Consider the following 24,998-nt stretch of genomic DNA (forward strand, 5'->3'; position numbering starts at 1 on the left):
GGGGGGGGAGGGGAGGGACGGACGGAAAGAGGGAGGGAGGGGGGAGGAGGGGACGGACGGGAAAGAGGGAGGGATGGAAAGAGGAGGGGGGGGAGGGAAAGAGGGAGGGGTAGGGGAGGGAGAGAGTGAGGGAGGGGGAGAGGGTGAGGGAGGGAGGGAAAAAGGGGGAAAGAGGGTGAGGGAGGAATGGAGGGAAAGGAGGGGGGAGGGTTGGAGGGAAAGAGGGGGGAGGGTTGGAGGGAAAGAGGGGGGGAGGGTTGGGAGGGAAAGAGGGAGGGGGGGAGAGTGGGAGGGGGGGAGGGAGCGATGGAAAGAGGGAAGAATGGAGGGATGGAAAGAGGGAGGGAGGGAGGGATGGAAAGAGGGAGGGAAGGAGGGGGGTGAGGGAAAGAGGGAGGGGGAGGGGAAAGAAGGAGGAGAGAGGGAGGGAAAGAGGGAGTGGGGGGAGAGAGGGTGGGAGGGAGGGACGGAAGGAGGGAGGGACGGAAGGAAGGAGGGAGGGAAAGTGGGAGGGACGGAAGGAGGGAGAAAGGGAGGGAGGGACGGAAGGAGGGAGGGAGGGAGGGACGGACAGAAAGAGGGGAGGGATGGAAAGAGGGAGGGGGGCAGGAAAGAGGGAGGGAGGGTAAGAAGGAGGGAGGGAGGGAAAGAGCGGGAGGGGGTAAAAGAAGGGAGGGAAAGAGGGAGGGACGGAAAGGGGGAGGGAGGGAGGGGAGGGACGGAAAGAGGGAGGGCGGGAGGGGAGAGAGGGAAAGAGAAGGAGGGAGGGAGCGAGGGAAAGAGGGTGACGGAGGGAAAGAGGGGAGGGTGAGGGAGGGAAAGAGGGTGAGGGAGGGAAAGAGGGTGAGGGAGGGAAAGAGGGTGAGGGATGGAAAGAGGGTGAGGGATGGAAAGAGGGTGAGGGATGGAAAGAGGGTGAGGGGGGGAAAGAGGGTGAGGGGGGGAAAGAGGGTGAGGGGGGGAAGAGGGAGAGGGAGGGAAAGAGGGTGAGGGGGGAAAGAGGGAGGAATGGAGGGAAGAGGGAGGGAGGGGGGGGATGGAAAGATGGAGGGAGGGATGGAAAGAGGGAGGGATGGAAAAAGGGAGGGAGGGATGGAATGAGGGAGGGAAGGAAGGGAGGGGGGAGGGAAAGGGGAGGGAGGGAGGGGCGGAGGGACGAGGGAGAGGGGGGGAGAGAGAGGGTGGGAGGGAGGGAGGGAACGAGGGAGGGGAGCGAAAGTGAGAGGGAGGGAGGACGGGAGGAGGGAAAGAGGGAGGGAGGGAAAGAGAGGGGGGGAGGGAAAGGGGGGAATGGGGAGGGCGGGGAAGGGGGGGTTCGCGGTGGGCAGGTTACATAGCCATCCTTGTGGCATCGGTTCACCTGCTGGGTGTCTTTTTGTTTTCTGCTGTCTTGGAGCTGAGTGATTTGAATGTTGCGCAAGTGTAAAGTAGCTTCAAATACAAGGCAGGATGGAAATGGACCTGAGCCCCTCACACTCCCGGGCATCAGTGTTGGTACATTGGATGGCCCCAGGGCCTTGCAGTCACTGAGTTGACAGAAGCTGCGTGTTGGTGAAGGGTTATATATTGTGCACAGTTCACTGGGCTGAATCCTGGGGTGAAAGAGTTGGTATTATGAGGAAAGGTTCAGCAGCCTGGGCTCGGCCTGGGCCCGCTCGGCCTGGGTCTGTGCAGCCTGGGCCCGTGCAGCCTGGGCCCGCTCGGCCTGGGCCTGTGCAGCCTGGGCTCGGCCTGGGCCCACGCGGTCTGGGCCCGCTCGGCCTGGGCCCACGCAGCCTGGGCCTGTGCTCATTGGAGTTTAGAAGAATTGTTGCTGATCTGATTGAAGCAGGGAAGAGTTTCTGAGGGAACTGAACATGGTGGATGTTGAGAGAATGTTTCCCCTCGAGGCCAAATCTAGAATGAGGTGGCACAGTTTAAAAATGAGTGGTTTCCAGTTTAAGATTTGGTCTGATTGATTATTGTCACATGTATCGGGATACAGTGAAATGTATTGTTTCTTGCGCGCTATACAGACAAAGCATACCGTTCATAGAGAAGGAAAGGAGAGAGCGCGGAACATAGTGTTACAGTCATAGCTAGGGTGTAGAGAAAGATCAACTTATTATAGGGTAAGTCCATTCAAAAGTCTGACGGCAGCAGGGAAGAAGCTGTTCTTGAGTCGGTTGGTACGTGACCTCAGACTTTTGTATCTTTTTCCCAACGGAAGAAGGTGGAAGAGAGAATGTCCGGGGTGCGTGGGGTCTTTAATTGTGCTGGCTGCTTTTCCCGAGGCAGCGGGAAGTGTAGACAGTCAATGGATGGGAGGCTGGTTTGCGTGATGGATTGGGCTACATTCACAACCCTTTGCGGTCTTGGTCAGAGCAGGAGCCATACCAAGCTGTGATACAACCAGAAAGATGAGGAGGAAGTTCCTCGGGGGTCGGGGGGGAAGCGTGGGAGGAAGCAGTTTATCTTCATTTGTCTTAAGATGAGTTCCAACTTTCCCATGGTTTTGCGTAAGAGCAGTTTTGTGTGTTGGGAGCATGGGTGGTGAGTTTGTGTGGACTCTGTGACTTGATAGAATAGAAACCCTACAGTGCAGAAAGAGGCCATCTGGCCCATCGAGTCTGCACCGACCACAATCCCACCCAGGCCCTACCCCCATATCCCTACACATTCTACCCACTAATCCCTCTAACCTATGCATCTCAGGACACGAAGGGGCAAATTTAGCATGGCCAATCAACCTAACCCGCACATCTTTGGACTGTGGGAGGAAACCGGAGCACCCGGAGGAAACCCACGCAGACACGAGGAGAATGTGCAAACTCCACACAGACAGTGACCCAAGCCGGGAATCGAACCCAGGTCCCTGGAGTTGTGAAGCAGCAGTGCTAACCACTGTGCTACCGTGCCGCCCTGTTCACTGTCTTTGTCCAGCTCCCTCACACTTAGAATCACAGAATCCCTACAGCGCAGGAAGAGGCCATTTGGCCCATTGAGGCATCGACAGCAATCCCTCTCCCCGTATTTGCCCGGCTAATTTGTTCTGTTAGCCATTCGTGCCTTGGCAGTGTGACTGTGTCAATAATTCCAGCCACAACAATGGCTGCCTTTAATATTGACAATTCAGCATGGCCAATGAACCCAACCTGCACATCTTTGGAGTGTGGGAGGGAGCCGGAGCACCCGGAGGAAACCCACGCAGACACGGGGAGAATGTGCAAACTCCACACAGACAGTGACCCAAGCCGGGAATCCAACCCGGGTCCCTGGCGCTGTGAGGCAGCAGTGCTAACCACTGTACCACTGCGCTGCAAAGTGGTTCCAGCTGTAGCTGCGGTGAGCTGATGTGACATTGAGTGGAGCAGAACTTGACCTTTAGAAGCATGACCAAGACCGACAGACGTGACTGTTGCTCTGGGATGATTTACTCTCGGTGTCTTTCTCCCCCTCCCCCCCCCCCCCCCGAAACTGTTACTTAAATATCCATTGTGAGCTACAGCTTTCTACTCTGCCTTCCTACGCAAGCTCCATATGACCCAGGCTGAGGTGAAGGCACATCAAAGTCTTGTGTAGGAGAGGCAATGTCTGAAGTCGCAGTCCTTCTCTGCATGGAGTGACACTTGGCAGCTTGTCAGGAGCTTATTGAGGTCATGGGGGTGTATTGTTTATCGGACGAGAAGGGCTTTTTGTTCTGTTAGCCATTCGTGCCTTGGCAGTGTGACTGTGTCAATGATTCCAGCTACATCAATGGCTGCCTTTAATATTGACACTGACAGTAGTGCTGAACTGCGTGAATCTAATTCAAAACCAACGGACTTATAGATTATAGAACAGTACAGCACAGAACAGGCCCTTCGGCCCACGATGTTGTGCCGAGCTTTATCTGAAACCAAGATCAAGCTATCCCACTCCCTATCATCCTGGTGTGCTCCATGTGCCTATCCAATAACCGCTTAAATGTTCCTAAAGTGTCTGACTCCACTATCACTTGATGATATTGTGAGCGACCGGGACTGTTCATCGCGATTCTCGGATTGATTTGCAGCTGGGATATTTCTTGTTGTACGGTTCAGTAATCTGGCAGCCAGAGCAGTCACTCACCCCCACAAAACACTGCTCACTAAAGCTAAAGATGCTGCTATTGTGGCTGTGTACCTGGACAGGTATACCTGTGCACATGCAGCCTTGCTGTACGTATGCAGGTGTGTGCACATGCTCCTACTGCAAGTCCCTGCAGACACGGGGCTTTGTGCCTACACCCACTTGCGTGTGAGGCCACACTACGCTTGTGTAGATGTGTCCAAGCACTTGGTTATAATCCCAGCAGATGCATGACGCACTGGTATCTTCCTCAGAGTGTTTGTCCAAGCATTAAATGGTTTTAAGAAGGAGATGGATATATTTCTGATTTTTTTTTAAAAAAGCAGATTAAAGGGATATGGGGAACAGGTGGGGAGGTGGATTGGAGACCAGGGAGAGATCAGCCGTGATCTGATTGAATGGCGGAGCAGGCTCGAAGGGCTGGATTTGCCGACTTCTGCTCCTAATTCCTCTGTAGATTATAGGATTTGTGGTTGATTTTTAATTATGATTCCCTATGCCACTTACGACCACAAATGCAAACGCTTGAAGGCTCTCCAATGGATAAAGGACGCATGTTGGTTTGGCAGCAGGGGCGGCGCAGTGGGTTAGCGCTGCTGCCTCACAGCGCCAGGGACCTGGGTTCGATTCCCGGCTTGGGTCACTGTGTGTGCGGAGTCTTGCACATTCTCCCCGTGTCTGCGTGGGTTTCCTCCCACACTCCAAAGATGTGCGGATTAGGTGGATTGGCCATGCTAAATTGCCCATTAGTGTCCAAAGATGTGTAAGTTAGGTGGATTGGCCATGCTAAATTGCCCATTAGTGTCCAAAGATGTGTAAGTTAGGTGGATTGGCCATGCTAAATTGCCCATTAGTGTCCAAAGATGTGTAAGTTAGGTGGATTGGCCATGCTAAATTGCCCATTAGTGTCCAAAGATGTGTAAGTTAGGTGGATTGGCCATGCTAAATTGCCCATTAGTGTCCAAAGATGTGTAAGTTAGGTGGATTGGCCATGCTAAATTGCCCATTAGTGTCCAAAGATGTGTAAGTTAGGTGGATTGGCCATGCTAAATTGCCCATTAGTGTCCAAAGATGTGTAAGTTAGGTGGATTGGCCATGCTAAATTGCCCATTAGTGTCCAAAGATGTGCAGGTTAGGTGGATTGGCCATGCTAAATTGCCCCTTAGTGTCCAAAGATGTGTAAGTTAGGTGGATTGGCCATGCTAAATTGCCCATTAGTGTTGGGGGGATTAGCAGGGTAAATACGTGCGGGATAGGGCCTGCGTGGGATTGTAGTCGGTGCAGCCTTGATGGGCCGAATGGCCTCCTTCTGCACTGTAGGGCTTCTATGATTCGATGAACAATGATGAGTGACCTTGTTTGTTTTGTTACCTGTGTGGGAGATTGGCCAATCTGGCGCTGACGTAGGTCGGTTACCGAGGGCGGGTTAGTACCAAGCTGGGAGTGGGTCACTCCCGCGTTGCGCTGGCACGGCCTCGCTGAAGGAGCGAAGGGTTTGCATTAAGTCGTGCGTTAATCTCGCCGTTTGTTGGATTCCAGGTGGCAGGATGGAAGGGGAGGTCAGTTTGGATTCAGTCTACCAAGCTGTTCAAGCTTTATACCACCATCCAGACCCACAAGGCAAAGAGCGGGCCTCCGCCTGGCTGGGAGAATTCCAGAAGTCGGTAAGTAAGTGCCTCAGTCAACCATGACCTAATCGTGTACACTTGCGCCAGGTTTGCGTTTAGTGCTTTGCATGTTGCAATCAGTCAGAAATGACAATAGGGACGGCACAGTGGTTAGCGCTGCCGCCTCACAGCGCCAGGGACCCGCGTTCAATCCCAGTGGCAGGGCGGCACAGTGGGTTAGCGCTGCCGCCTCACAGCGCCAGGGACCCGGGTTCGATTCCCGGCTTGGGGGTCACTGTCTATGCGGAGTTTGCACATTCTCCTCGTGTCTGCGTGGGTTTCCTCCCACAGTCTTAAAGTCGTGCTGGTTAGGGTACATTGACCCGAACAGGCGCCGGAGTGTGGCGACTAGGGGATTTTCACAGTAGCTTCATTGCAGTAAGCCTTACTTGTGACTAAAAAAATAAATGAACTTTAAACTTAAGATCAGGATTCCAATACGCTATTCCGACAGCTGGAATTCCCTCTTCTTTTCCCATCAGTGCCGCTCAGAGGTTCCGCGGGTGATCTGATAGAGGTCTTCGACATTAAGAAGGCTTCTGACAGCCACTGCCAGTGTGACACTAACAAGAGGAGACACATTTCAGAATCGCAACATGCACACAAGTCCAGAATCTGGAACTCTCTTGCCACAGAATTGTTGCAGTGCAGGAGGAGGCCATTCGACCCCTTGTGTCTGTACTGGCTTTCAGAATGAGCCACGCTCCCGCCTGCTCCCCCGTAATCAGATCAGTCACGATCTCATTGAATGGCCGAGCAGACTCAATGGGCCGAACGGCCGACTTCTGCTCCGGCGTCTTGTGGTCTAACCTTGTTTTTCTCTTTTCAAATAATCATCTCATCCCCTCCTGAACGCCTCGATTGAATCTGCCTCCGCCACACAGTCCGGCAGTGCATTCCAGAACCCAAACTCTCGCTGCGTGAAAACATTTTTTTTCCTCTTGTCCCTTTAGTTTCATAGAATCCCTGCAGTGCAGAAGGAGGCCATTCAGCCCATCGAGCCTGCACCGACAACAGATCCACCCAGGCCCTATCCCCGTAACCCCACATATTTATCCTCTTAATCCCCCTGAAACTAAGGGACAATTTAGCATGTCCAATCCACCTAACCCACACATCTTTGGTCTGTAAGGAAACCGGAGCATCCAGAGGAAACCCACGCAGACACGGGGAGAACGTGCGAATTCCACACAGTCACCCAAGGCCGGAATCGAACCCGGGTCCCCTGGAGCCGAGGCTCCGGGTTTTCTCCCACAGTCCGAAAGACGTGCTGGTTAGGGTGCATTGACCGTGCTAAATTCTCCCTCGGTGTAACCCGAACAGGCGCCGGAGTGTGGCGACTAGGGGATTTTCACAGTAACTTCATTGCAGTGTTAATGTAAGCCTACTCGTGACACTAATCAATAAACTTTAAAAAAAAACTTAAAACTATTCTTTTTTTTAATCAGAAGTCTCACAACACCAGGTTAAAGTCCAACAGGTTTATTTGGAATCACGCGCTTTCGGAGCGCTGCTCCTTCATCAGGTGAGTGATGGAGGGATGATGAAGGGGCAGCGCTCCGAAAGCGCGTGATTCCAAATAAACCTGTTGGACTTTAGCGTGGTGTTGTGAGACTTCTTACTGTGCCCACCCCAGTCCAACGCCGGCATCTCCACATCATGGTATTCATTTTAAATTTATTCCGCATTTGTCGTCATCCTGGGTCTTGTTGATTCATGTGGATAGAGAGAGGCTCATGTACTTAGAGGAGACGGTGTATAGTGCTGACTGGTAATGCCACCGTCTTCCACTGTCTCCCGCGGTTTTATTCCAGATTTGCTGTCGCCATTTTGAACAAGCTAACCCCCTCCTTGTTTCCTCTTGGCCAGATGTTTTCGTGGCAGATTTCTGACCAGCTGCTGCGGCTCCAGCGCGACATCGAGTCCTGCTACTTTGCCGCCCAGACCATGAAGATGAAAATCCAGTATTCCTTTTACGAGCTGCCCCCGGCGATGCACCCGTCACTCCGTGACTCTCTGCTGACACACTTGGAGAGCCTGAAGGACCTGTCGCAGGCTATCGTCACGCAGGTACAGCAGGGAGCGAGCTCGACGCGTAACCAGAGGCTTTCATTGAGCGAGAGGGTGTGGCCTTTCCACACCCACAGAAATCTCTCCTCATTCCCACCCCCCCCCCTTTCTCTCCATCACGGCGGCACAGTGGGTTAGCGCTGCTGCCTCACAGCGCCAGGGACCCGGGTTCGATTCCCGCCTTGGGTCACTGTCTGTGCAGAGTCTGATGTGGAGATGCCGGCGTTGGACTGGGGTACCAAATACACCTGTTGGACTTTAACCTGGTGTTGTTAAACTTCTTACTGTGTGCAGAGCCTGCCAGTTCTCCCCGTGTCTGCGTGGGTTTCCTCCGGTTTCCTGCCACAGTCCGAAAGACGTGCTGGTTTAGGTGCTAAATTCTCCCTCAGTGTTACCCGAACAGGAGTGTGGCGACTCGGGGATTTTCACAGTAACTTCATTGCAGTGTTAATGTAAGCCTACTTGTGACACTAATAAATAAACTTTTAAACATTAACATGCTGGGATGGAGTTCCCCTGGTGTCAGCCGCCATTCCCTGTTACCAATCCTCAAAGAGCTATAGAATCCCCACAGTGCTGAAAGAGGCCATTCGGCCCATCGGGCCTGCACCGACTCTCCGAAAGAACGTTTTACCCACAGTAACTTCATTGCGGTGTTAATGTAAGCCTACTTGTGACCTTTACTTTACCCAGGACCTCTCCCAAGCCCAACCCCCACACCTTTACCATGGCTAATCCACCTAACCTGCACATCGTTAATATTCTTTCACGGGATGTGGGCGCCACTGGCCGGGCCAGCATTTATTGCCCATTCCTTATTGCCCTTGAACGGAGCAACTTCGCACCATTTCAGAAGGCAGTTGGGAGTCAACCGCTTGGCTGAGAGTCTGGAGTCACATGTATGGGCGGCACAGTGGCACAGTGGTTAGCACTGCTGCCTCACAGCGCAGAGACCCAGGTTCAATTCCGGCCTCGGGTCATTGTCTGTGTGGAGTTTGCACGTTCTCCCCGTGTCTGCGTGGGTTTCCTCCGGGTGCTCCGGTTTCCTCACACAGTCCAAAGATGTGCGGGTTAGGTGGATTGGCCATGCTAAATTGCCCCTTAGTGTCCAAAGATGTGCGGGTTAGGTGGATTGGCCATGCTAAATTGCCCCTTAGTGTCCAAAGATGTGCGGGTTAGGTTGATTGGCCATGCTAAATTGCCCCTTAGTGTCCAAAGATGTGCGGGTTAGGTTGATTGGCCATGCTAAATTGCCCCTTAGTGTCCAAAGATGTGCGGGTTAGGTTGATTGGCCATGCTAAATTGACCCGAGTGTTGGGGATTAGCAGGGTAAGTACTTGGGTTACGGAGATAGGGTATGGGTGGGATTGTGTTCAGTGCCAACTCGATAGGCCGAATGGCCTCCTCTTGCACTGTCTATGGTCTATGATTTGCGTAGGCCAGACCGGGTAAGGGCGGCAGATTTCCTTCCCTAAAGGACATTAGTGAACCAGATGGGTTTTTCCGATGATTGTTTAATGGTTGCCGTTAGTGAGAAGAGCTTTCAAGTCCAGAATTTATGAAGTGAATGTAAATGGTGGGGTTTGAAGCCATGCAGACTCCACACAGACAGTGACCCGAGCCGGGAATCGAACCCGGGTCCCTGGCGCTGTGAGGCAGCAGTGCTAACCCACTGCGCCACCGTGTTGCCCCAGAATATACTTCTATCGGCTGCACTTATCACTCTGTAGGTTGTTGGTCCCAGTCAGGTGCACAGTGGAATACATTTGACATACTGCCCTGACTGTACAGCAGAAGTGTACCACTGATTAAACCCATATATTTGCTCCCTCCTGTGCTTTTTTTTTTAAACAGCAACTCCTCTCTCTTTCCTGTTTTTGATCGTAGTTAGCTCTCGCTGTCGCAGACCTTGCCATACAGATGACATCTTGGAAGAGCTGTGTCCAGACGCTAATTGAGAAGTGAGTTGTGTTTTTGTATTTTAATGGAATGGGGGCGGTGGGGGGTATGGTCGCCTTGTAGTTGCGGGCCACCAGAGACCTGAACTAATGATTCAGAGACCCAAGTTCAAATCCCCAACCCCCCCCCCCCCCTCCCCTCCCCTCCCCATCATAGCTGGGGAATTTAAATTCAATTAATTAAATAAATTGGGAATAAATCCTTGACCGTGAAACTCATCTGGTTCACTAATATGGAGCGAATGGCAGATGGAGTTTAATTTAGATAATGCGAGATGATACATCTTGGTAGATTGAACCAGGGCAGGACTTACTCAGTTAATGGTAGGTCGTTGGGGAGAGTTACAGAACAAAGAGATCTAGGGGTACATGTTCATAGCTCCTTGAAAGTGGAGTCATAGGTGGACAGAGTGGTGAAGAAGGCATTCGGCATGCTTGGTTTCATTGGTCAGAACATTGAATACAGGAGTTGGGATGTCTTGTTGAAGTTGTACAAGACATTAATAAGGCCACACTTGGAAAACTGTGTACAGTTCTGGTCACCCTATCTGGTCACCCTATTATTAAACTAGAAAGAGTGCAGAAAAGATTTACTAGGATGCTACCGGGACTTGATGGTTTGAGTTATAAGGAGAGGCTGGATAGACTGGGACTTTTTTCTCTGGAGCGTAGGTGGCTGAGGGGGTGATCTTATCGAGGTCTATAAAGTAATGAGGGGCATAGATCAGCTAGATAGTCAATATCTTTTCCCAAAGGTAGGAAAGCCTAAAACTAGAGAGCATAGGTTTAAGGTGAGAGAGGAGAGATACAAAAGGGTCCAGAGGGGCAATTCTTTCACCCAGAGGGTGGTGAGTGTCTGGAACGAGCTGCCAGAGGCAGTAGTAGAGGGGGGTACAATTTTGTCTTTTAAAAAGTGTTTAGACAGTTCCATGGGTAAGATGGGTATAGAGGGATATGGGCCAAACGCGGGCAATTGGGACTAGCTTAGGGGTTTAAAAAAAAGGGGGCGGCATGGACAAGTTGGGCCGAAGGGCCTGTTTGCATGCCGTAAACCTCTATGACTCCATATTCCTCAAGGAAGGAATCTACCATCGTTACCCAGTCGGCTTCTATGTTTTTATTCTTTTATGGGACATGGGCGTCGCTGGCTAGGCCAGCATTTATTGCCCATCTCTAATTGCCCTTGAGGGGGCAATTGAGAGTCAACCACATTGCTGTGGCCCTGGAGTCACATGTAGGCCAGACCAGGTAAGGATGGCAGATTTCCTTCCTTAAAGGACAAGAGTGAACCAAATGGGTTCATGGTCATCCTTAAAGGACAGGAGTGAACCAATCGACAACGGTTTCATGGTCATCGTTAGACTTTTAATCCCAGATTTTAATTGAATTCAAATTTCACCATCTGCCCTGGAGGGATTCAAACCCGTGTTCTCAGAACATTAACCTGAGTCTCTGGATTACTAGACCAGTGGCGATACCACTCGGCCGTTGCCTCCCCAGAAGTGAATCCAGGCCCACGACAATGTGGCTGACACCGTACCTGTCCTCTGAAATAGGCCAGCAAGTCGAGAACACAGTTCATCACCAACATGAGGCAATGGCCTAGTGGTGTTATCTCTAGACTATTAATCCAGAAACTCAGCTAATGTTCTGGGGGAGCCGGGTTCGAATCCCGCCACGGCAGATGGTGGAATTTGAATTCAATAAAAAGAAATCTGGAATTCAGAATCTACTGATGACCATGAAACCATTGTTGGAAAAACCCATCTGGTTCACTAATGTCTCTTTAGGGAAGGAAATCTGCCGTCCTTACCCGGTCTGGCCTACATGTGACTCCAGAGCCACAGCAATGTGGTTGACTCTCAACTGCCCTCTGAAATGACCGAGCGAGACACTCAGTTCAAGGGCAGTTAGGGATGGGAAATAAATACTGCCAGCAGCGATACCCATTTAATTTGATTTATTATTGTCACATGGACAAGTGAAAAGTATTGTTACTTTCATGTTATATGGACCATTCATAGAGTGGTCTGTATAGCTTCCCACCGTGCCACCCACAGCTGATGGTAAACGCCAAGGTATTCCAAATCCCAGATGGGAAACTTAAAACACCTCTCCTCACGGTGGCACAGTGGTTAGCACTGCTGCCTCACAGCGCCAGGGACCCGGGTTCAATTCCAGCCTTGGGTGTCTGCCTGTGCGGAGTCTGCACATTCTCCCCGTGTCTGCACGGGTTTCCACCGGGCGCTCCGGTTTCCTCCCACAGTCCAAAGATATGCGGGTTAGGTGGATTGACCATGCTAAATTGTCTCTTAGTGTCAGGGGATTAGAGGAGTAAGTACGTGGGGTTGTAGGGAGAGGGCATGGATGGGATTGTTGTCGATGCAGGCTTGATGGGCCGAATGGCCTCCTTCTGCACTGTAGGGATTCTATGAACTGTATTTTTTGGTATAACAGGAGGAAAGATGTGAAAACCAGAGGAGGGTGTCCCAGATATCCTTGTGATGATTTTAAACAAAATAAATGTTTATTTAGCAATGGAATACATAGCAACAAAGATCCCTAGAATTACTAGGTAACTCACTGAATGGCTTTCCACAGTATCTCTAAATTTACCCAGTTCCAAATCCAAATTCAGAGCTAATCCTCCCCAAACAACAACCCATAGGTTTTGAAAACTATAGACAAAATCCAGTAATAGTTACCACACCGGGCACTTTCGGGGTTGCTTCTGACATGGGGGAGAAGCGCTGGTTGTCCAGATGGGATTTTCTACAGAAACAATTTGCTGGGACGGCTTTTCCCTGCTGCGGGCTGAGTTCTGAAAACTTGCCACGGTCAAGCCGTGCTCCCGATGTCCCACTACTCCTTCTGATCTTCCCTTATCTGAACTAACCTCAGAGGTCACTCTTAATTACCTTCATTTCACGAGTCTACCTTTTAGAATGTGCTGGTAAAGTTCACACCTCATCTCCTTTGAACTTCGAACATCTTACTCAAAACCTTTGACATTCGACTTTTTACTGTTGCCAACTTGCCATCTGGTACACATCTGTTTCTAGAGTTTCTAGACTTACCCACGTATCAGAAGCACTAGTTCCGTCAACCTAACCGATCTGTCACTACCAACCTACAATATCCACTTTTAAAAAGCTTTTTAAACACCCAGCAGAACGCCTTCCGAATCGCTGGCTTTTCATGATTTTTATATTATTATAATTTTTTATTTTATTCATTCTGGGGCATGGGCATCGCTGGCTGGGCCAGCATTTATTGCCCATCCCTAGTTGCCCGAGGGCCGTTGAGAGACAACCACATTGCTGTGGCTCTGGAGTCACATGTAGGCCAGACCGGGTATGGACGGCAGATTTCATAGAAATCATAGAATTCCTACAATGCAGAAGGAGGCCATTCAGCCCATCGAGTCTGCACCGTCAACAATCCCATCCAGGCCCTATCCCCGAAACCCCACATATTTACCCAGCTAATCCAGGAGATTGGGTTTGTACTCGTTGGAGTTTAGAAGGATGAGGGGGGATCTCGAGGAATTAAGGGCTATGGGGAGAGAGCGGGTAAATGGAGTTGAAATCAACCATGATTGAATGGTGGAGTGGACTCGATGGGCCGAATGGCCTTACTTCCGCTCCTATGTCTTATGGTCTTATGATCTTATGGAGACTTATAAGATAATGCGGGGGCTGGATAGGGTGGAGGCGGAGAGATTCTTTCCACTTAGTAAGGAAGTTAAAACTAGAGGACACAGCCTCAAAATAAAGGGGGGTCGGTTTAAGACAGAGTTGAGGAGGAACTTCTTCTCCCAGAGGGTGGTGAATCTCTGGAATTCTCTGCCCACTGAGGTGGTGGAGGCTACCTCGCTGAATATGTTTAAAGCGCGGATGGATGGATTCCTGATCGGTAAGGGAATTAAGGGTTATGGGGATCAGGCGGGTAAGTGGTACTGATCCACGTCAGATCAGCCATGATCTTATTGAATGGCGGGGCAGGCTCGAGGGGCTAGATGGCCTACTCCTGCTCCTATTTCTTATGTTCTTATAATCCCTCTAACCGACACATCCCAGGACACTAAGGGGCAATTTAGCATGGCCAATCAATCTAACCAGCACATCTTTGGACTGTGGGAGGAAACCGGAGCACCCGGAGGAAACCCACGCAGACACGGGGAGAACATGCAGACTCCGCACAGACTGTCACCCAAGCCGGGAATCGAACCCAGGTCCCTGGCGCTGTGAGGCAGCAGTGCTAACCACTGTGCCGCCATGTACTTCCCTAAAGGATATTAGTGAACCAGATGGGGTTTTTTGACAATCGACAATGGTTTCATAGTAGATTCTTAATTCCAAACTTTTTAATGAATTCGAAATCCACCAGCTGTCGTGGCGGGATTCGAACCCGGGTCCCCAGAACATTAGCTGAGTTTCTGGATTAATAGTCTAGGCCATCGTCTCCCCTATTTCAGACACAACTGCTTCGAATACATATAAAAAAGGAAAATGCTGGAAAATCTCAGTGGGTCTGACCGCTGATTTCTGTGGAGAGAGAATAGAGCCAACGTTTCGAGTCTAGATGGGCGGCACGGTAGCACAGTGGTTAGCACTGCTGCTTCACAGCTCCAGGGATCTGGGTTCGATTCCCGGCTTGGGTCACTGTCTGTGTGGAGTTTGCACATTCTCCTCGTGTCTGCGTGGGTTTCCTCCGGGTGCTCCGGTTTCCTCCCACAGTCCAAAGATGTGCGGGTTAGGTTGATTGGCCATGCTAAAATTGCCCTTAGTGTCCTGAGATGCGTAGGTTAGAGGGATTAGTGGGTAAAATATGTAGGGATATGGGGGTAGGGCCTGGGTGGGATTGTGGTCGGAGCAGACTCGATGGGCCGAATGGCCTCTTTCTGTGCTGTAGGGTTTCTATGATTCTATGCCCCTCATCAGATCCGTCATCAGAGACGAAGGGTCATTCAGGCTCCAAATGTTGGCTCTATTCTCTCTCCACAGATGTTGTCAGACCTGTTAAAATTTTGCAGCATTTTCCGTTTTGAGTGTCCTCAATTATACTGGCTGCTTTTCCGAGGCAGCGGGAAGTGTAGACAGTGTCAGTGGATGGGAGGCTGGTTTGCGTGATGGACTGGGCTACGTTCACGACCCTTTGTCATTTCTTGCTTCTACTCTCACCGTTGCCCCCCCAATTAATCGGTGTGTAATGTATTAAAGTTAAAGTTTATTTATTAATCACAAGTAACATTGCAATGAAGTGACTGCGAAATTCCCCTGGTCGCCACACTTCGGGTACACTGAGGGAGAATTTAGTACGGCCAATGCACCTAACCAGCACGTCTTTCAGACTGTGGGAGCACCCGGAGGAAACCTGTGCAGACTCCACACAGACAGTGACCCAAACCGGGAATCGAAGCCGGGGCCCTGGCGCTGTGAGGCAGCAATGCTAACCACTGTGCCACCGTGCTGCCCTAGTGTATTGTTCAGTTTGAAGTTCAGCCATAAACCCGGCACGCTGTGTCTCCTAGGTACGGCAATGACGAAACGGCGCTCCCTTTCCTGCTGGAGATTCTGACGGTGCTGCCGGAGGAGGTGCACAGCCGCTCGCTGCGAATCGGCACCAACCGGAGGACGGAGGTCATCGAGGACTTGGCTTACCACGCCAGCATGGTGATCGGCTTATTGGTGAGCCGCCCTGCGTCACGCATTTCATTTAGCCTTGGTACTGGTACATTCCCGTATGCAGGAGAACATCTATCTCTCTGAAGCCAGTCACCGTTAGTCCTCTCATTTTAATGTGCTGACCATTGGTCATATAGAGTCATAGAATCTCTACAATGCAGGAGAAGGACATTCGGCCCATCGAGCCTCTACCGACAACAATCCCACCCAAGCCCTATCCCTGTAATCCCCACAAATTTACCCTGCTAATCCCCCTGACACTAAGGGACAATTTATCATGGCCAATCCAACTAATCTTCACATCTTTGGACACTAAGGGACAATTTAGCATGGCCAATCCAACTAATCTTCACATCTTTGGACACTAAGGGGCAATTTAGCATGGCCAATCCACCTAACCTGCACATCTTTGGACACTAAGGGGCAATTTAGCATGGCCAATCTACCGAACCCACACATCTTTAGACACTAAGGGGCAATTTAGCATGGCCAATCTACCGAACCCACACATCTTTGGACACTAAGGGGCAATTTAGCATGGCCAATCTACCGAACCCACACATCTTTAGACACTAAGGGGCAATTTAGCATGGCCAATCCACCTAACCCGCACATCTTTGGGCACTAAGGGACAATTTGGTTTGGCCAATCTCCCTAACCTGTACGTCTTTCAGACTGTGGGAGGAAACCAGAGCACCCGGAGGAAACCCACACAGACACGGGGAGAACGTGCAGAGTCCGCACAGACAGTGATCCGAGGCTGGAACTGAACCTGGGTCCCTGGCACTGAGAGGCAGCAGTGCTAACCACTGTGCCGCCCAGAAACTTAATGTGTTCCTGCCCAGTTTGTATATAACTGGTGTGGGTTTTGGAGATTACAGTAGTTTTGATCGCATGGGGAAGATGGGGTAGAATTTACAGCTTATTTCCCCCTCCTCTCGCCCTCTAAGTTAACCATGGCTTTTATCCTTATTGCAGGTGGCAGATAGTCACTTGACTTCAGGTGGGGTGGGGGAATGTGACGGATGGCATTGCAGTTGCGTGGGACAGTTCGGGCAAGAGAGGGTTTTTTCCTGTCAGTCAGTACGTTTGTATCTTTGGGAGGCGGGTCGGAGGTTAATGGACCCTGTTAGAGGCTGGGGCTGCTGCTTCCACCTCCCAACAAGAAACACTTCGAGCTGGTGAATTGAGTTGAGTTTTATTGGCGTTGACTCTGTACCCGGGAATTTTTCAGACAGCCTACATGGAGCGCTGCAGTCACGATGAGAAGTTGGTGATTAAAGTCTTCCGATGCCTCATGAGTTGGATTAACCTGGGCATCCTGCACACCGACCACATTGCCAACAGCCAGTTACTGGTGGCACTCTTCCAGATCCTTGTGAGTATGAACTAATCACCTACCCAAGTGTCCTGGTTTGAATTGGAGAGAATTGGCGGCACAGTGGGTTAGCGTTGCTGCCTCATGGCGCCAGGGGCCCCCGGTTCAATTCCGGCCTCGGGTCACTGTCTGTGCGGAGTCTGCACGTTCTCCCCGTGTCTGCGTGGGTTTCCTCCCACAGTCCAAAGATATGCAGGTTGGGTGGATTGGCCATGCTAAATTGCCCCTTAGTGTCCAAAGATATGCAGGTTGGGTGGATTGACCATGCTAAATTGCCCCTTAGTGTCCAAAGATATGCAGGTTGGGTGGATTGGCCATGCTAAATTGCCCCTTAGAGGATTAGCAGGGTGAATACGTGGGGTTAAGGGGATAGGGCCTGGGTGGGATTGTTGTCAGTGCAGACTCGATGGGCTGAATGGTCTCCTTCTGCACTGATTTGATTTGATTTGATTTATTATTATCACATGTATTGGTATACAGTGAAAAATATTGTTTCTTGTGCGCTATGCAAACAAAGCATACCGTTCATAGAGAAGGAAAAGAGAGGGTTCAGAATGTAGTGTTACAGTCATAGCTGGGGTGTAGGGAAAGATCAACTTAATGCAAGCTTTGTTAGAGAGTTTAAAAGAGTTAGAATGAAGTTTCAGCAGCAGAGAACGAGAGTGAACGATCGAATTAGAAGGTATGCTGGGCACAGCTTGCAAGAAGCTGCCTCACTCCACCGCCATCTTGGAATAGGGGATTCTATGGAAATTCCAGCACCTCCACAAACTTACCTAACCTCCATTCTACACAGTTCCTTTCACTCCCCTTCTGTCTCACCTTTGCTGCTGTTTTTTTTATTCTTTCATGGGATGTGGGCGTCGCTGGCAGGGCCAACGTTTGTTACTCATCCCTAATTGCCCCTTAAACTGACAGCAGTGGGGATCAGAGACCCTGGCTTATTTCCCAGCTCTCAAGGTATGGGTGCGGGGACATGTGTAGCACTCCCGAGCTGTACATCACACCACCCGTGTGATCCGGTCACTTTGCACAGACTGAGGATTGAACTTGGGACTGTCTGGTTGGTATGGCAGTGCCTTTACCAATATGTTTCTTGCACTTGGCATTGTGCCATCCATTTTCTCTCTCTTCTCTCTCCCCGCCCTCCTCCCCACACACACACACACACACACACACACACACAGCCAGTATAGCCAGCAGGAGAATATTCACTCGCTCCTGCTCCCCCCCAAACGGGAAGGTGAATGTGCATTGACACCTGAGGACTCTGGTGCCCACTGTAGCCACATAAGCCGCTAATATTCGGGCCTGAAGCACCGGCATTTCAGTGTGTTTACTGCGGGAGGACAAACTCCCAACATACTAAGAGGGAGAGAACATAGGAAGTGAAATCAACTCTTTGGGCAGGTAATTGCCTCTAAAGGAGCTTATTGCCGTTCTGTGAGGGAGCTGAGCCGTTGGAGAGAGAATTATTAGCCCCATGTTGGGCGCCATTGCTTTATTTTCTATGTTGCTATAGGGTATGGAGGGAGAGAGGCAGGATTGGGCTATTGAGTTGGATGATCAGCCATGATCATAATGAATGGCGGAGGAGACTCAAAGGGTCGAATGGCCTCCTCCAAGGAACATAGGAATTAGGAGCAGAGGTCGGCAATTCAGCCCTGCTCCGCCATTCAATCAGATCATGGCTGATCTCTCCCTGGTCTCAAATCCACCTCCCCACCCGTTCCCCATAAGACACAGGAGCAGCATTAGGCCGCTCGGCCATCGCGTCTGCTCCACCATTCAATCCTGGCTGATATTTTTCTCATCCCCATTCTCCTGCCTTTTCCCCATAGCCCCCTGTTCCCCATATCCCTTTAATCCTTTTTTAAAATCCGAAATATATTCATCTCCTTCTTGAAACAATTCAATGATTCAGACTCCACCGCGCTACGGGGCAGCGAGTTCCACAAATTCACCACCCTCTGCGAGAAGTAGTTCCTCCTCATCTCAGTTTTAAATCTACCGCCTCTCAACCTATACCTGTGACCTCTTGTTCGAGATTTCCCTAAACTGGAAAACATTTGGTCTATGTTTACCTTATCAACCCCTTTTAGTATTTTACACACCTCGATCAGATCCCCTCTCATAAAATTTTATATACCTCCTGCTCCTATTTTTTCCGGCTCTAGTTTAAAGAACCACCCTTTCTCCCTTCTACTCCTGTCAGTCCTGAGCTTTTGTGCCCTGTCTCATTGTGCGTATGTTCATTCTAGTTTCAAGTTCTATTCATTATTGTCACAAGTAGGCTTACATTAACACTGCAATGAAGTTACTGTGAAATTCCCCTAGTGGCCACACTGCACTGCCTGTTCGGGGTACACTGAGGGAGAATTTAGCACGGCCCAATGCACCCTAACCAGCACGTCTTTTGGACTGTGGGAGAGCACCCGGAGGAAACCCACGCAGACACGGGGAGAATGTGCAAACTCCACACAGACAGTGAATGACCCAAGCCGGGAATTGAACCCGGGTCCCTGGTGCTGTGAGGCAGCAGTGCTAACCACTGTGCCACCGTGCCGCCCCAATTCTAGTCTAAGCTGGTTATTTTTAAGCGTGAAGTGCATGACAGCAGAATCTGATGGCCCTTTCACCCAGTACGCACCCGAGTGACCAGAAGTGGAACAAGCCTGAGCTACGGATTCCAGCCCCAACCCCCAGCCTAAGCTGCTGGAGTTAGTGCATCAGCCCCGGTCCAGCTAACTCTGCTCAGCCTGGGAATCGGAGCTGGGACTTGCTGTTCTGTGTGGCACAGTGCAGCACCTGGCACGCTCACAAGGCCAGCTTTTGTCTGCTCTTTGATCAGTTTCGCTCCGGCCAGCATTTTGGTGGCTTTTCCCTGGGATCCTGGTACCCATTGACATCCTTTGTCAGGCCTCTGTAACGTTTAATTCCGGATGTCTGTATCAGTGTTCTAGATTTGGCTGAATGACGTTGTCCCCAACAGAGCTTTGCTTTGCCCTCTGATAAAGGAACTTGAGGATCCAACAGAAAGGCGTGTGTTTATTTTTACCAGGGAGGGAGTGCAGGGGCCTGGCCTGGTGTAGGATTCCACATATGTGGTGGGTTCAGTTTGGTGGGAGAAGAAGGGGGAGACATTGAGTCACACGTGGATGGTTCTACCATGTGAACAACTCCATCCAGATTAGAAGGCACCTGGTTCAATCTCCGGTTTGAGCTGAGGCCACTAATATCCTTATCTTGGTGCCCAAGGCGGCACAGTGGTTAGCACTGCTGCCTCACAGCACCAGGGACCCAGGTTCGATTCCTGGCTTAGGTCACTGTCTGTGTGGAGTCTGCACGTTCTTCCCGTGTCTGCCTGGGTTTCCTCCGGGTGCTCCGGTTTCCTCCCACAGTCCGAAAGACGTGCGGGTTAGGTGGATTGGCCGTGCTAAATTTTCCCTCAGTGTACCCAAACAGGCGCCGAAGTGTGGGGACTAGGGGATTTTCACAGTAACTTCATTGCAGTGTCAATGTAAGCCTTGTGACACTAATAAATACGCTTTAAAAGGTGAGTGAGTTAGAAAAGTCCACCAGTGTTCCTGCAATCTCGTAACTCGTCCAGGAGAGTCTTTGTGCTGTGAATACTACTTTTGCGTAATGTGATTGGTGCATGTTGAAATCAGGTTTAAAATGTTTCAGGGAATTCTCCCTCTCCCACCTTTGATTTAAACTTAAAGTTTATTTATTAGTCACAAGTAAGGCTTACATTAACACTGCAATGAAGTTACTGTGAAAATCTCCGAGTCACCACACTCCGGTGTGCAGGCACATGCAAACTCCACACAGAGGCCGGATTTGAACCCGGGTCCCTGGCGCTGTGAGGCAGCAGCGCTAGCCACTGTGCCGCCGTGCTCCCTACCAGGGTATAAAGTTTGCAAATCCTACACGGGTCCTGGGCAACAGATCAGGGCTGATGGTCCTGTTTGGCACTGAGTGATGAGACCTGACTGCGTGTGTCACCAGCTCACCTGGGATAGTATTATTCAAAGAAAAATGGACAGCTGTCCTGCTGCCCTTCCTTAACCTGTACCAGCAAAAACAGACTAACTTGGCCATTCACCCCCTGTTGATCCGTTTGCTCTCGTCACAATGTTTACCTAACGGCCCTTCGGTGTAACAGTTTATGAAATGCCTTAGAATGTTTTCAAGATGCAATCAGACACACAGCCAGTGCAAGTCGACTTGTGTGTATGCTTCTGAATGGAATGTAATGTTCAGGATAATGCTTGGGAAATACTAAACAAACGACTATCCCTGAATTTCAGAGGCACAACCAGACATCGTCGAACCTGCACGAGGTGGCAAGCGATTGCGTGTGTGCAGCACTGTATGCAGTGGAGGGCTTGCAGGAGAGCCTACGGCTCGCGCTACAGCTGCAGGAAGGGGTGACAGCATTGGAGGAGGCTTACCATACTGCAGTCGCTTGCGAGGACATGGACAAGTATGTTGTAGTTAGGTTTCACACTCTGGCTTGGGTATGTGATAGTGTTGGGATGTCTACTGAGAAGCTGTGTGGGAGTTCTGCTGGTTAAGGCAGCAAGTTCAGCCTAGGTTTGATTTCTGCTCTGTGCCAGATAGGCTGATCTCATCCAGGTCTGTATTTAGGCAGTGTATCTTTTAAAACCACTCCCACTCAATGATTTGGAGGGAAGGTGGGACTTGTGGCAGGAATCTATTTCAATAGTACACGACAGCAGAGTCTATTTAAACAGCATACAGCGAACAGTCTACAGAGTCTATTTAAACAGCACACTGCAGCAAACAGTCTACAGAGTCTATTTAAACAGCACACTGCAGCAAACAGTCTACAGAGTCTATTTAAACAGCACACTCCATCAAACAGTCTACAGAGTCTATTTAAACTGAGCACTACAGCAAACAGTCTACAGAGTCTATTTAAACAGCACACTGCAGCAAACAGTCTACAGAGTCTATTTAAACAGCACACTCCATCAAACAGTCTACAGAGTCTATTTAAACTGAGCACTGCAGCAAACAGTCTACAGAGTCTATTTAAACAGCACACTCCATCAAACAGTCTACAGAGTCCATTTAAACTGACCACTACAGCAAACAGTCTACAGAGTCTATTTAAACAGCACACTCCATCAAACAGTCTACAGAGTCTATTTAAACTGAGCACTGCAGCAAACAGTCTACAGAGTCTATTTAAACAGCATGCAGCAAGCAGTCTAGAGTTATTAAAACATCACACTACAGCAAACACACTGCAGTCTATTTAAACAGCACATAGCGAGCAGTCTGTAGAGTTTATTTAAATAGAGCGCTAGAGTAAAAGGTTTAGAGTCTATTTTATTAAATCAGTCTCTAAAATGCTAAGTAAATGTAACTGATGATTAAAACTGCAGCAGAGTTTCCTGACAAAAGTAGCCCCGACCAATGAAAGCAAGCATGCCGTATGCCGCCTTAATCACCTTGACCGTCTGTGTTGCCCCTTTTAGGGAACCGTGGACCTGCACGCCCAGATCCCTCTGTACGTTAATGTTCCTCAGGGTTCTGCCATTTGCATCTAAATTTAATCCTCCAAAATGCATCACCTCGCATTTGGCTGGATTAAATTAGACCTCCCACAAGGCATCACCTTGACACTAATAAAACAAGAATAGTTGATTCAAATTAAACAGCTTTGATTGTATGATCTAATTATGTTTTAAATCGTTAAGTTGTCTGTTTAATTAAAGTTTAGCATTTTATTTACACAAAACAGAGTCTCGAGCGGGGGCGGCACGGTGGCACAGTGGTTAGCGCCGCTGCCTCACAGCGCCAGGGACCCGGGTTCGATTCCCGGCTCGGGTCACTGTCTGTGTGGAGTCTGCACATTCTCCCCGTGTCTGCGTGGGTTTCCTCCGGGTGCTCCGGTTTCCTCCCACAGTCCGAAAGACATGCTAGTTAGGGTGCATTGGCCGTGCTAAATTCTCCCTCAGTGTTACCCGAACAGGCACCGGAGTGTGGCGACTAGGGGGATTTTCACAGTAACTTCATTGCAGTGTTAATGTAAGCCTACTTGTGATACTAATAAAAAATAAACTTTACTGCTGACTGCAGAGCCTGGAGTTTAGTGTCAGAGGGAAAACCACCCTGTTATAGATCCTGACATCCGGTGAACCAGACACCAATACTTTCCAGAGTTACTTCAAGGCTAATGCTACCTCAATGGCAGCTGCTACACTTTGCCCAGAGAATGCTTTGAATGCGGAGCTCTCTCGTGCGCAAGCAGTTGATGCAAATAGCATAGATGTCCTAAAGGAGACCAGATAAGCATGCAAGGAAGGATGGAATAGAAGTTTAGGCTGATGGGGTTAGCGAGTGGATGGAAGCTTGTGGAACAAAAACACCATCGCAGATTAGTTGGGCGGAATGGCCTGTTTCTGGGCTGTACCATTCCAAGAATTTGCACGGGCCTTAGCCAGTGACGATGATTCCATCTTGCCTCAAGCAGGAGTAGGCCATTCAGTCCTTCAAGCTTGCTGCGTCATTAATTTTGATCGTGGCTGATGGCGACACGGTGGCACAGTGGGTTAGCACGGCTGCCTCTCAGCTCCAGGGACCCGGGTTCAATTCCCGGCCTCGGGTCACCGTCTGTGTGGAGTTTGCACATTCTCCCCGTGTCTGCATGGGTTTCCTCCCGGTGCTCCGGATTCCTCCCACAGTCCAAAGATATGCAGATTGGGTTGATTGGCCATGCTAAATTGCCCATTGGTGGCCTGGGATGTGTAGGTTAGAGGGATTAGCAGGATAACTGTGTGGGGTTACGGGGGTAGGGCCTGGGGGGGGATTGTTGTCAGTGCAGACTCGATGGGCCGAATGGCCTCCTTCTGCACTGAAGGGATTCTATGATCATTGAATTCAATATCCTGATCACCCCTTCTCCCCATATCCCTTTAGCCCCAAGAGCTATATCTAATTCCTCCTTGAAATCACACAACATTTTGGCCTCAACTACTTTCTGTGGTAGTGAATTCCACACATTCACCACCCTCTGGAGGAAGAAATTTCTCCTCACCTCAGTTCTAAAAGAATCCCCCCTTATCCTCAAACTATGACCCCTAGTTCTGGAACATGTTTTAACCCCGTTTGAAAACATTTTAAACAGTCCCAGTTCAAGATAAAATAGCACTCAGATGGTTAGTAAGTTGATTGGAAAAGTCGCCATGGATTTGCATAGCAAGTGGAGTGAAGATATGTTTCTAGGGGTAAAGAATTGCATCTAACCAATATTGTAACTGTACTTGTATAAGTACTTGATCGGCTAGCACAGGCGATGTTTTAAAGTGCCTCTAACCTGTGCTATAGCCTCTGCAAATGCTTAAAGGACAGTGGAGGGAGCCTTTGTATCACTGACTTGAGGCTTTAATGTGTTCCAGAGCACTGAATTATTGCCGGATTTTCACCGAATTGGCGGAAACGTTGTTGGAGATGGTCATCCGTTCCCCGGGACAAGGACTGGGCGACCTTAAGACACTCAACCTCATCTTAAACTGCGTTGGACACGAGCAGTACGAGGTCAGTTAATGCTCACCGTCAGCCCAGGTAGCGGTGTCCGTACATCGAGATCAAAGTTCCTTCTGAACTGCTTAACCGCAGAGCAATTCAAAACTCCCCGTGCAGGCATGCACAAATCAGCCCCGTTATGATACCGCACGTGCTTGACTCCACAAAGGGCTGTGCAAAAAAAGAACAAAGAACAGTACAGCACAGGAAACAGGCCCTTCGGCCCTCCAAGCCTGTGCTGCTCCTTGGTCCAACTAGACCAATCATTTGTATCCCTCCATTCCCAGGCTGCTCATGTGACTATCCAGGTAAGTCTTAAACGATGTCAGCGTGCCTGCCTCTACCACCCTACTTGGCAGCGCATTCCAGGCCCCCACTTCAACAAGTTCCTGCGCAATCCAGTGAAATGTTAGTGTACACTGGTTGAGACGGTTGGGTTCTCCGCTCCTGTGTGGGCTTTGGGCTTTGCGCGTTCCAGTTCTCCTGCAACCAAAGCGCTGAGTGAAACACAAAATTTAAAAAAACATAAAGTAAAGTAAAAATAAAGTTTATTTATTGATCACAAGTAAGGCTTACATTAACACTGCAA

General features: G+C 50.0%; 1 protein-coding gene across 2 annotated transcripts in view; it reads left to right on the forward strand.

The window, feature by feature from the left end:
* Positions 1-5,394: 5,394 nt before the first annotated feature.
* LOC144490127 (transportin-3-like) overlaps positions 5,395-24,998 on the forward strand; it is a 38,028-nt gene continuing 18,424 nt past the window's right edge. Inside the window, exons 1-8 of one of the 2 annotated variants that reach the window (XM_078207935.1) lie at positions 5,453-5,514; positions 5,629-5,753; positions 7,626-7,826; positions 9,714-9,787; positions 15,318-15,474; positions 16,706-16,849; positions 21,163-21,338; positions 24,283-24,421. In XM_078207935.1, coding sequence (XP_078064061.1) covers positions 5,637-5,753; positions 7,626-7,826; positions 9,714-9,787; positions 15,318-15,474; positions 16,706-16,849; positions 21,163-21,338; positions 24,283-24,421 — 1,008 coding nt within the window. In that variant the 5' untranslated portion in view covers positions 5,453-5,514; positions 5,629-5,636. Of the gene's footprint in view, positions 5,754-7,625; positions 7,827-9,713; positions 9,788-15,317; positions 15,475-16,705; positions 16,850-21,162; positions 21,339-24,282; positions 24,422-24,998 lie in introns of both variants that reach the window. The other variant, XR_013497160.1, reaches the window with a different exon arrangement.

The sequence above is a fragment of the Mustelus asterias genome, unplaced genomic scaffold, assembly GCF_964213995.1.
Source record: "Mustelus asterias unplaced genomic scaffold, sMusAst1.hap1.1 HAP1_SCAFFOLD_2900, whole genome shotgun sequence".
In the NCBI taxonomy this organism is placed as follows: Eukaryota; Metazoa; Chordata; class Chondrichthyes; order Carcharhiniformes; family Triakidae; genus Mustelus; species Mustelus asterias.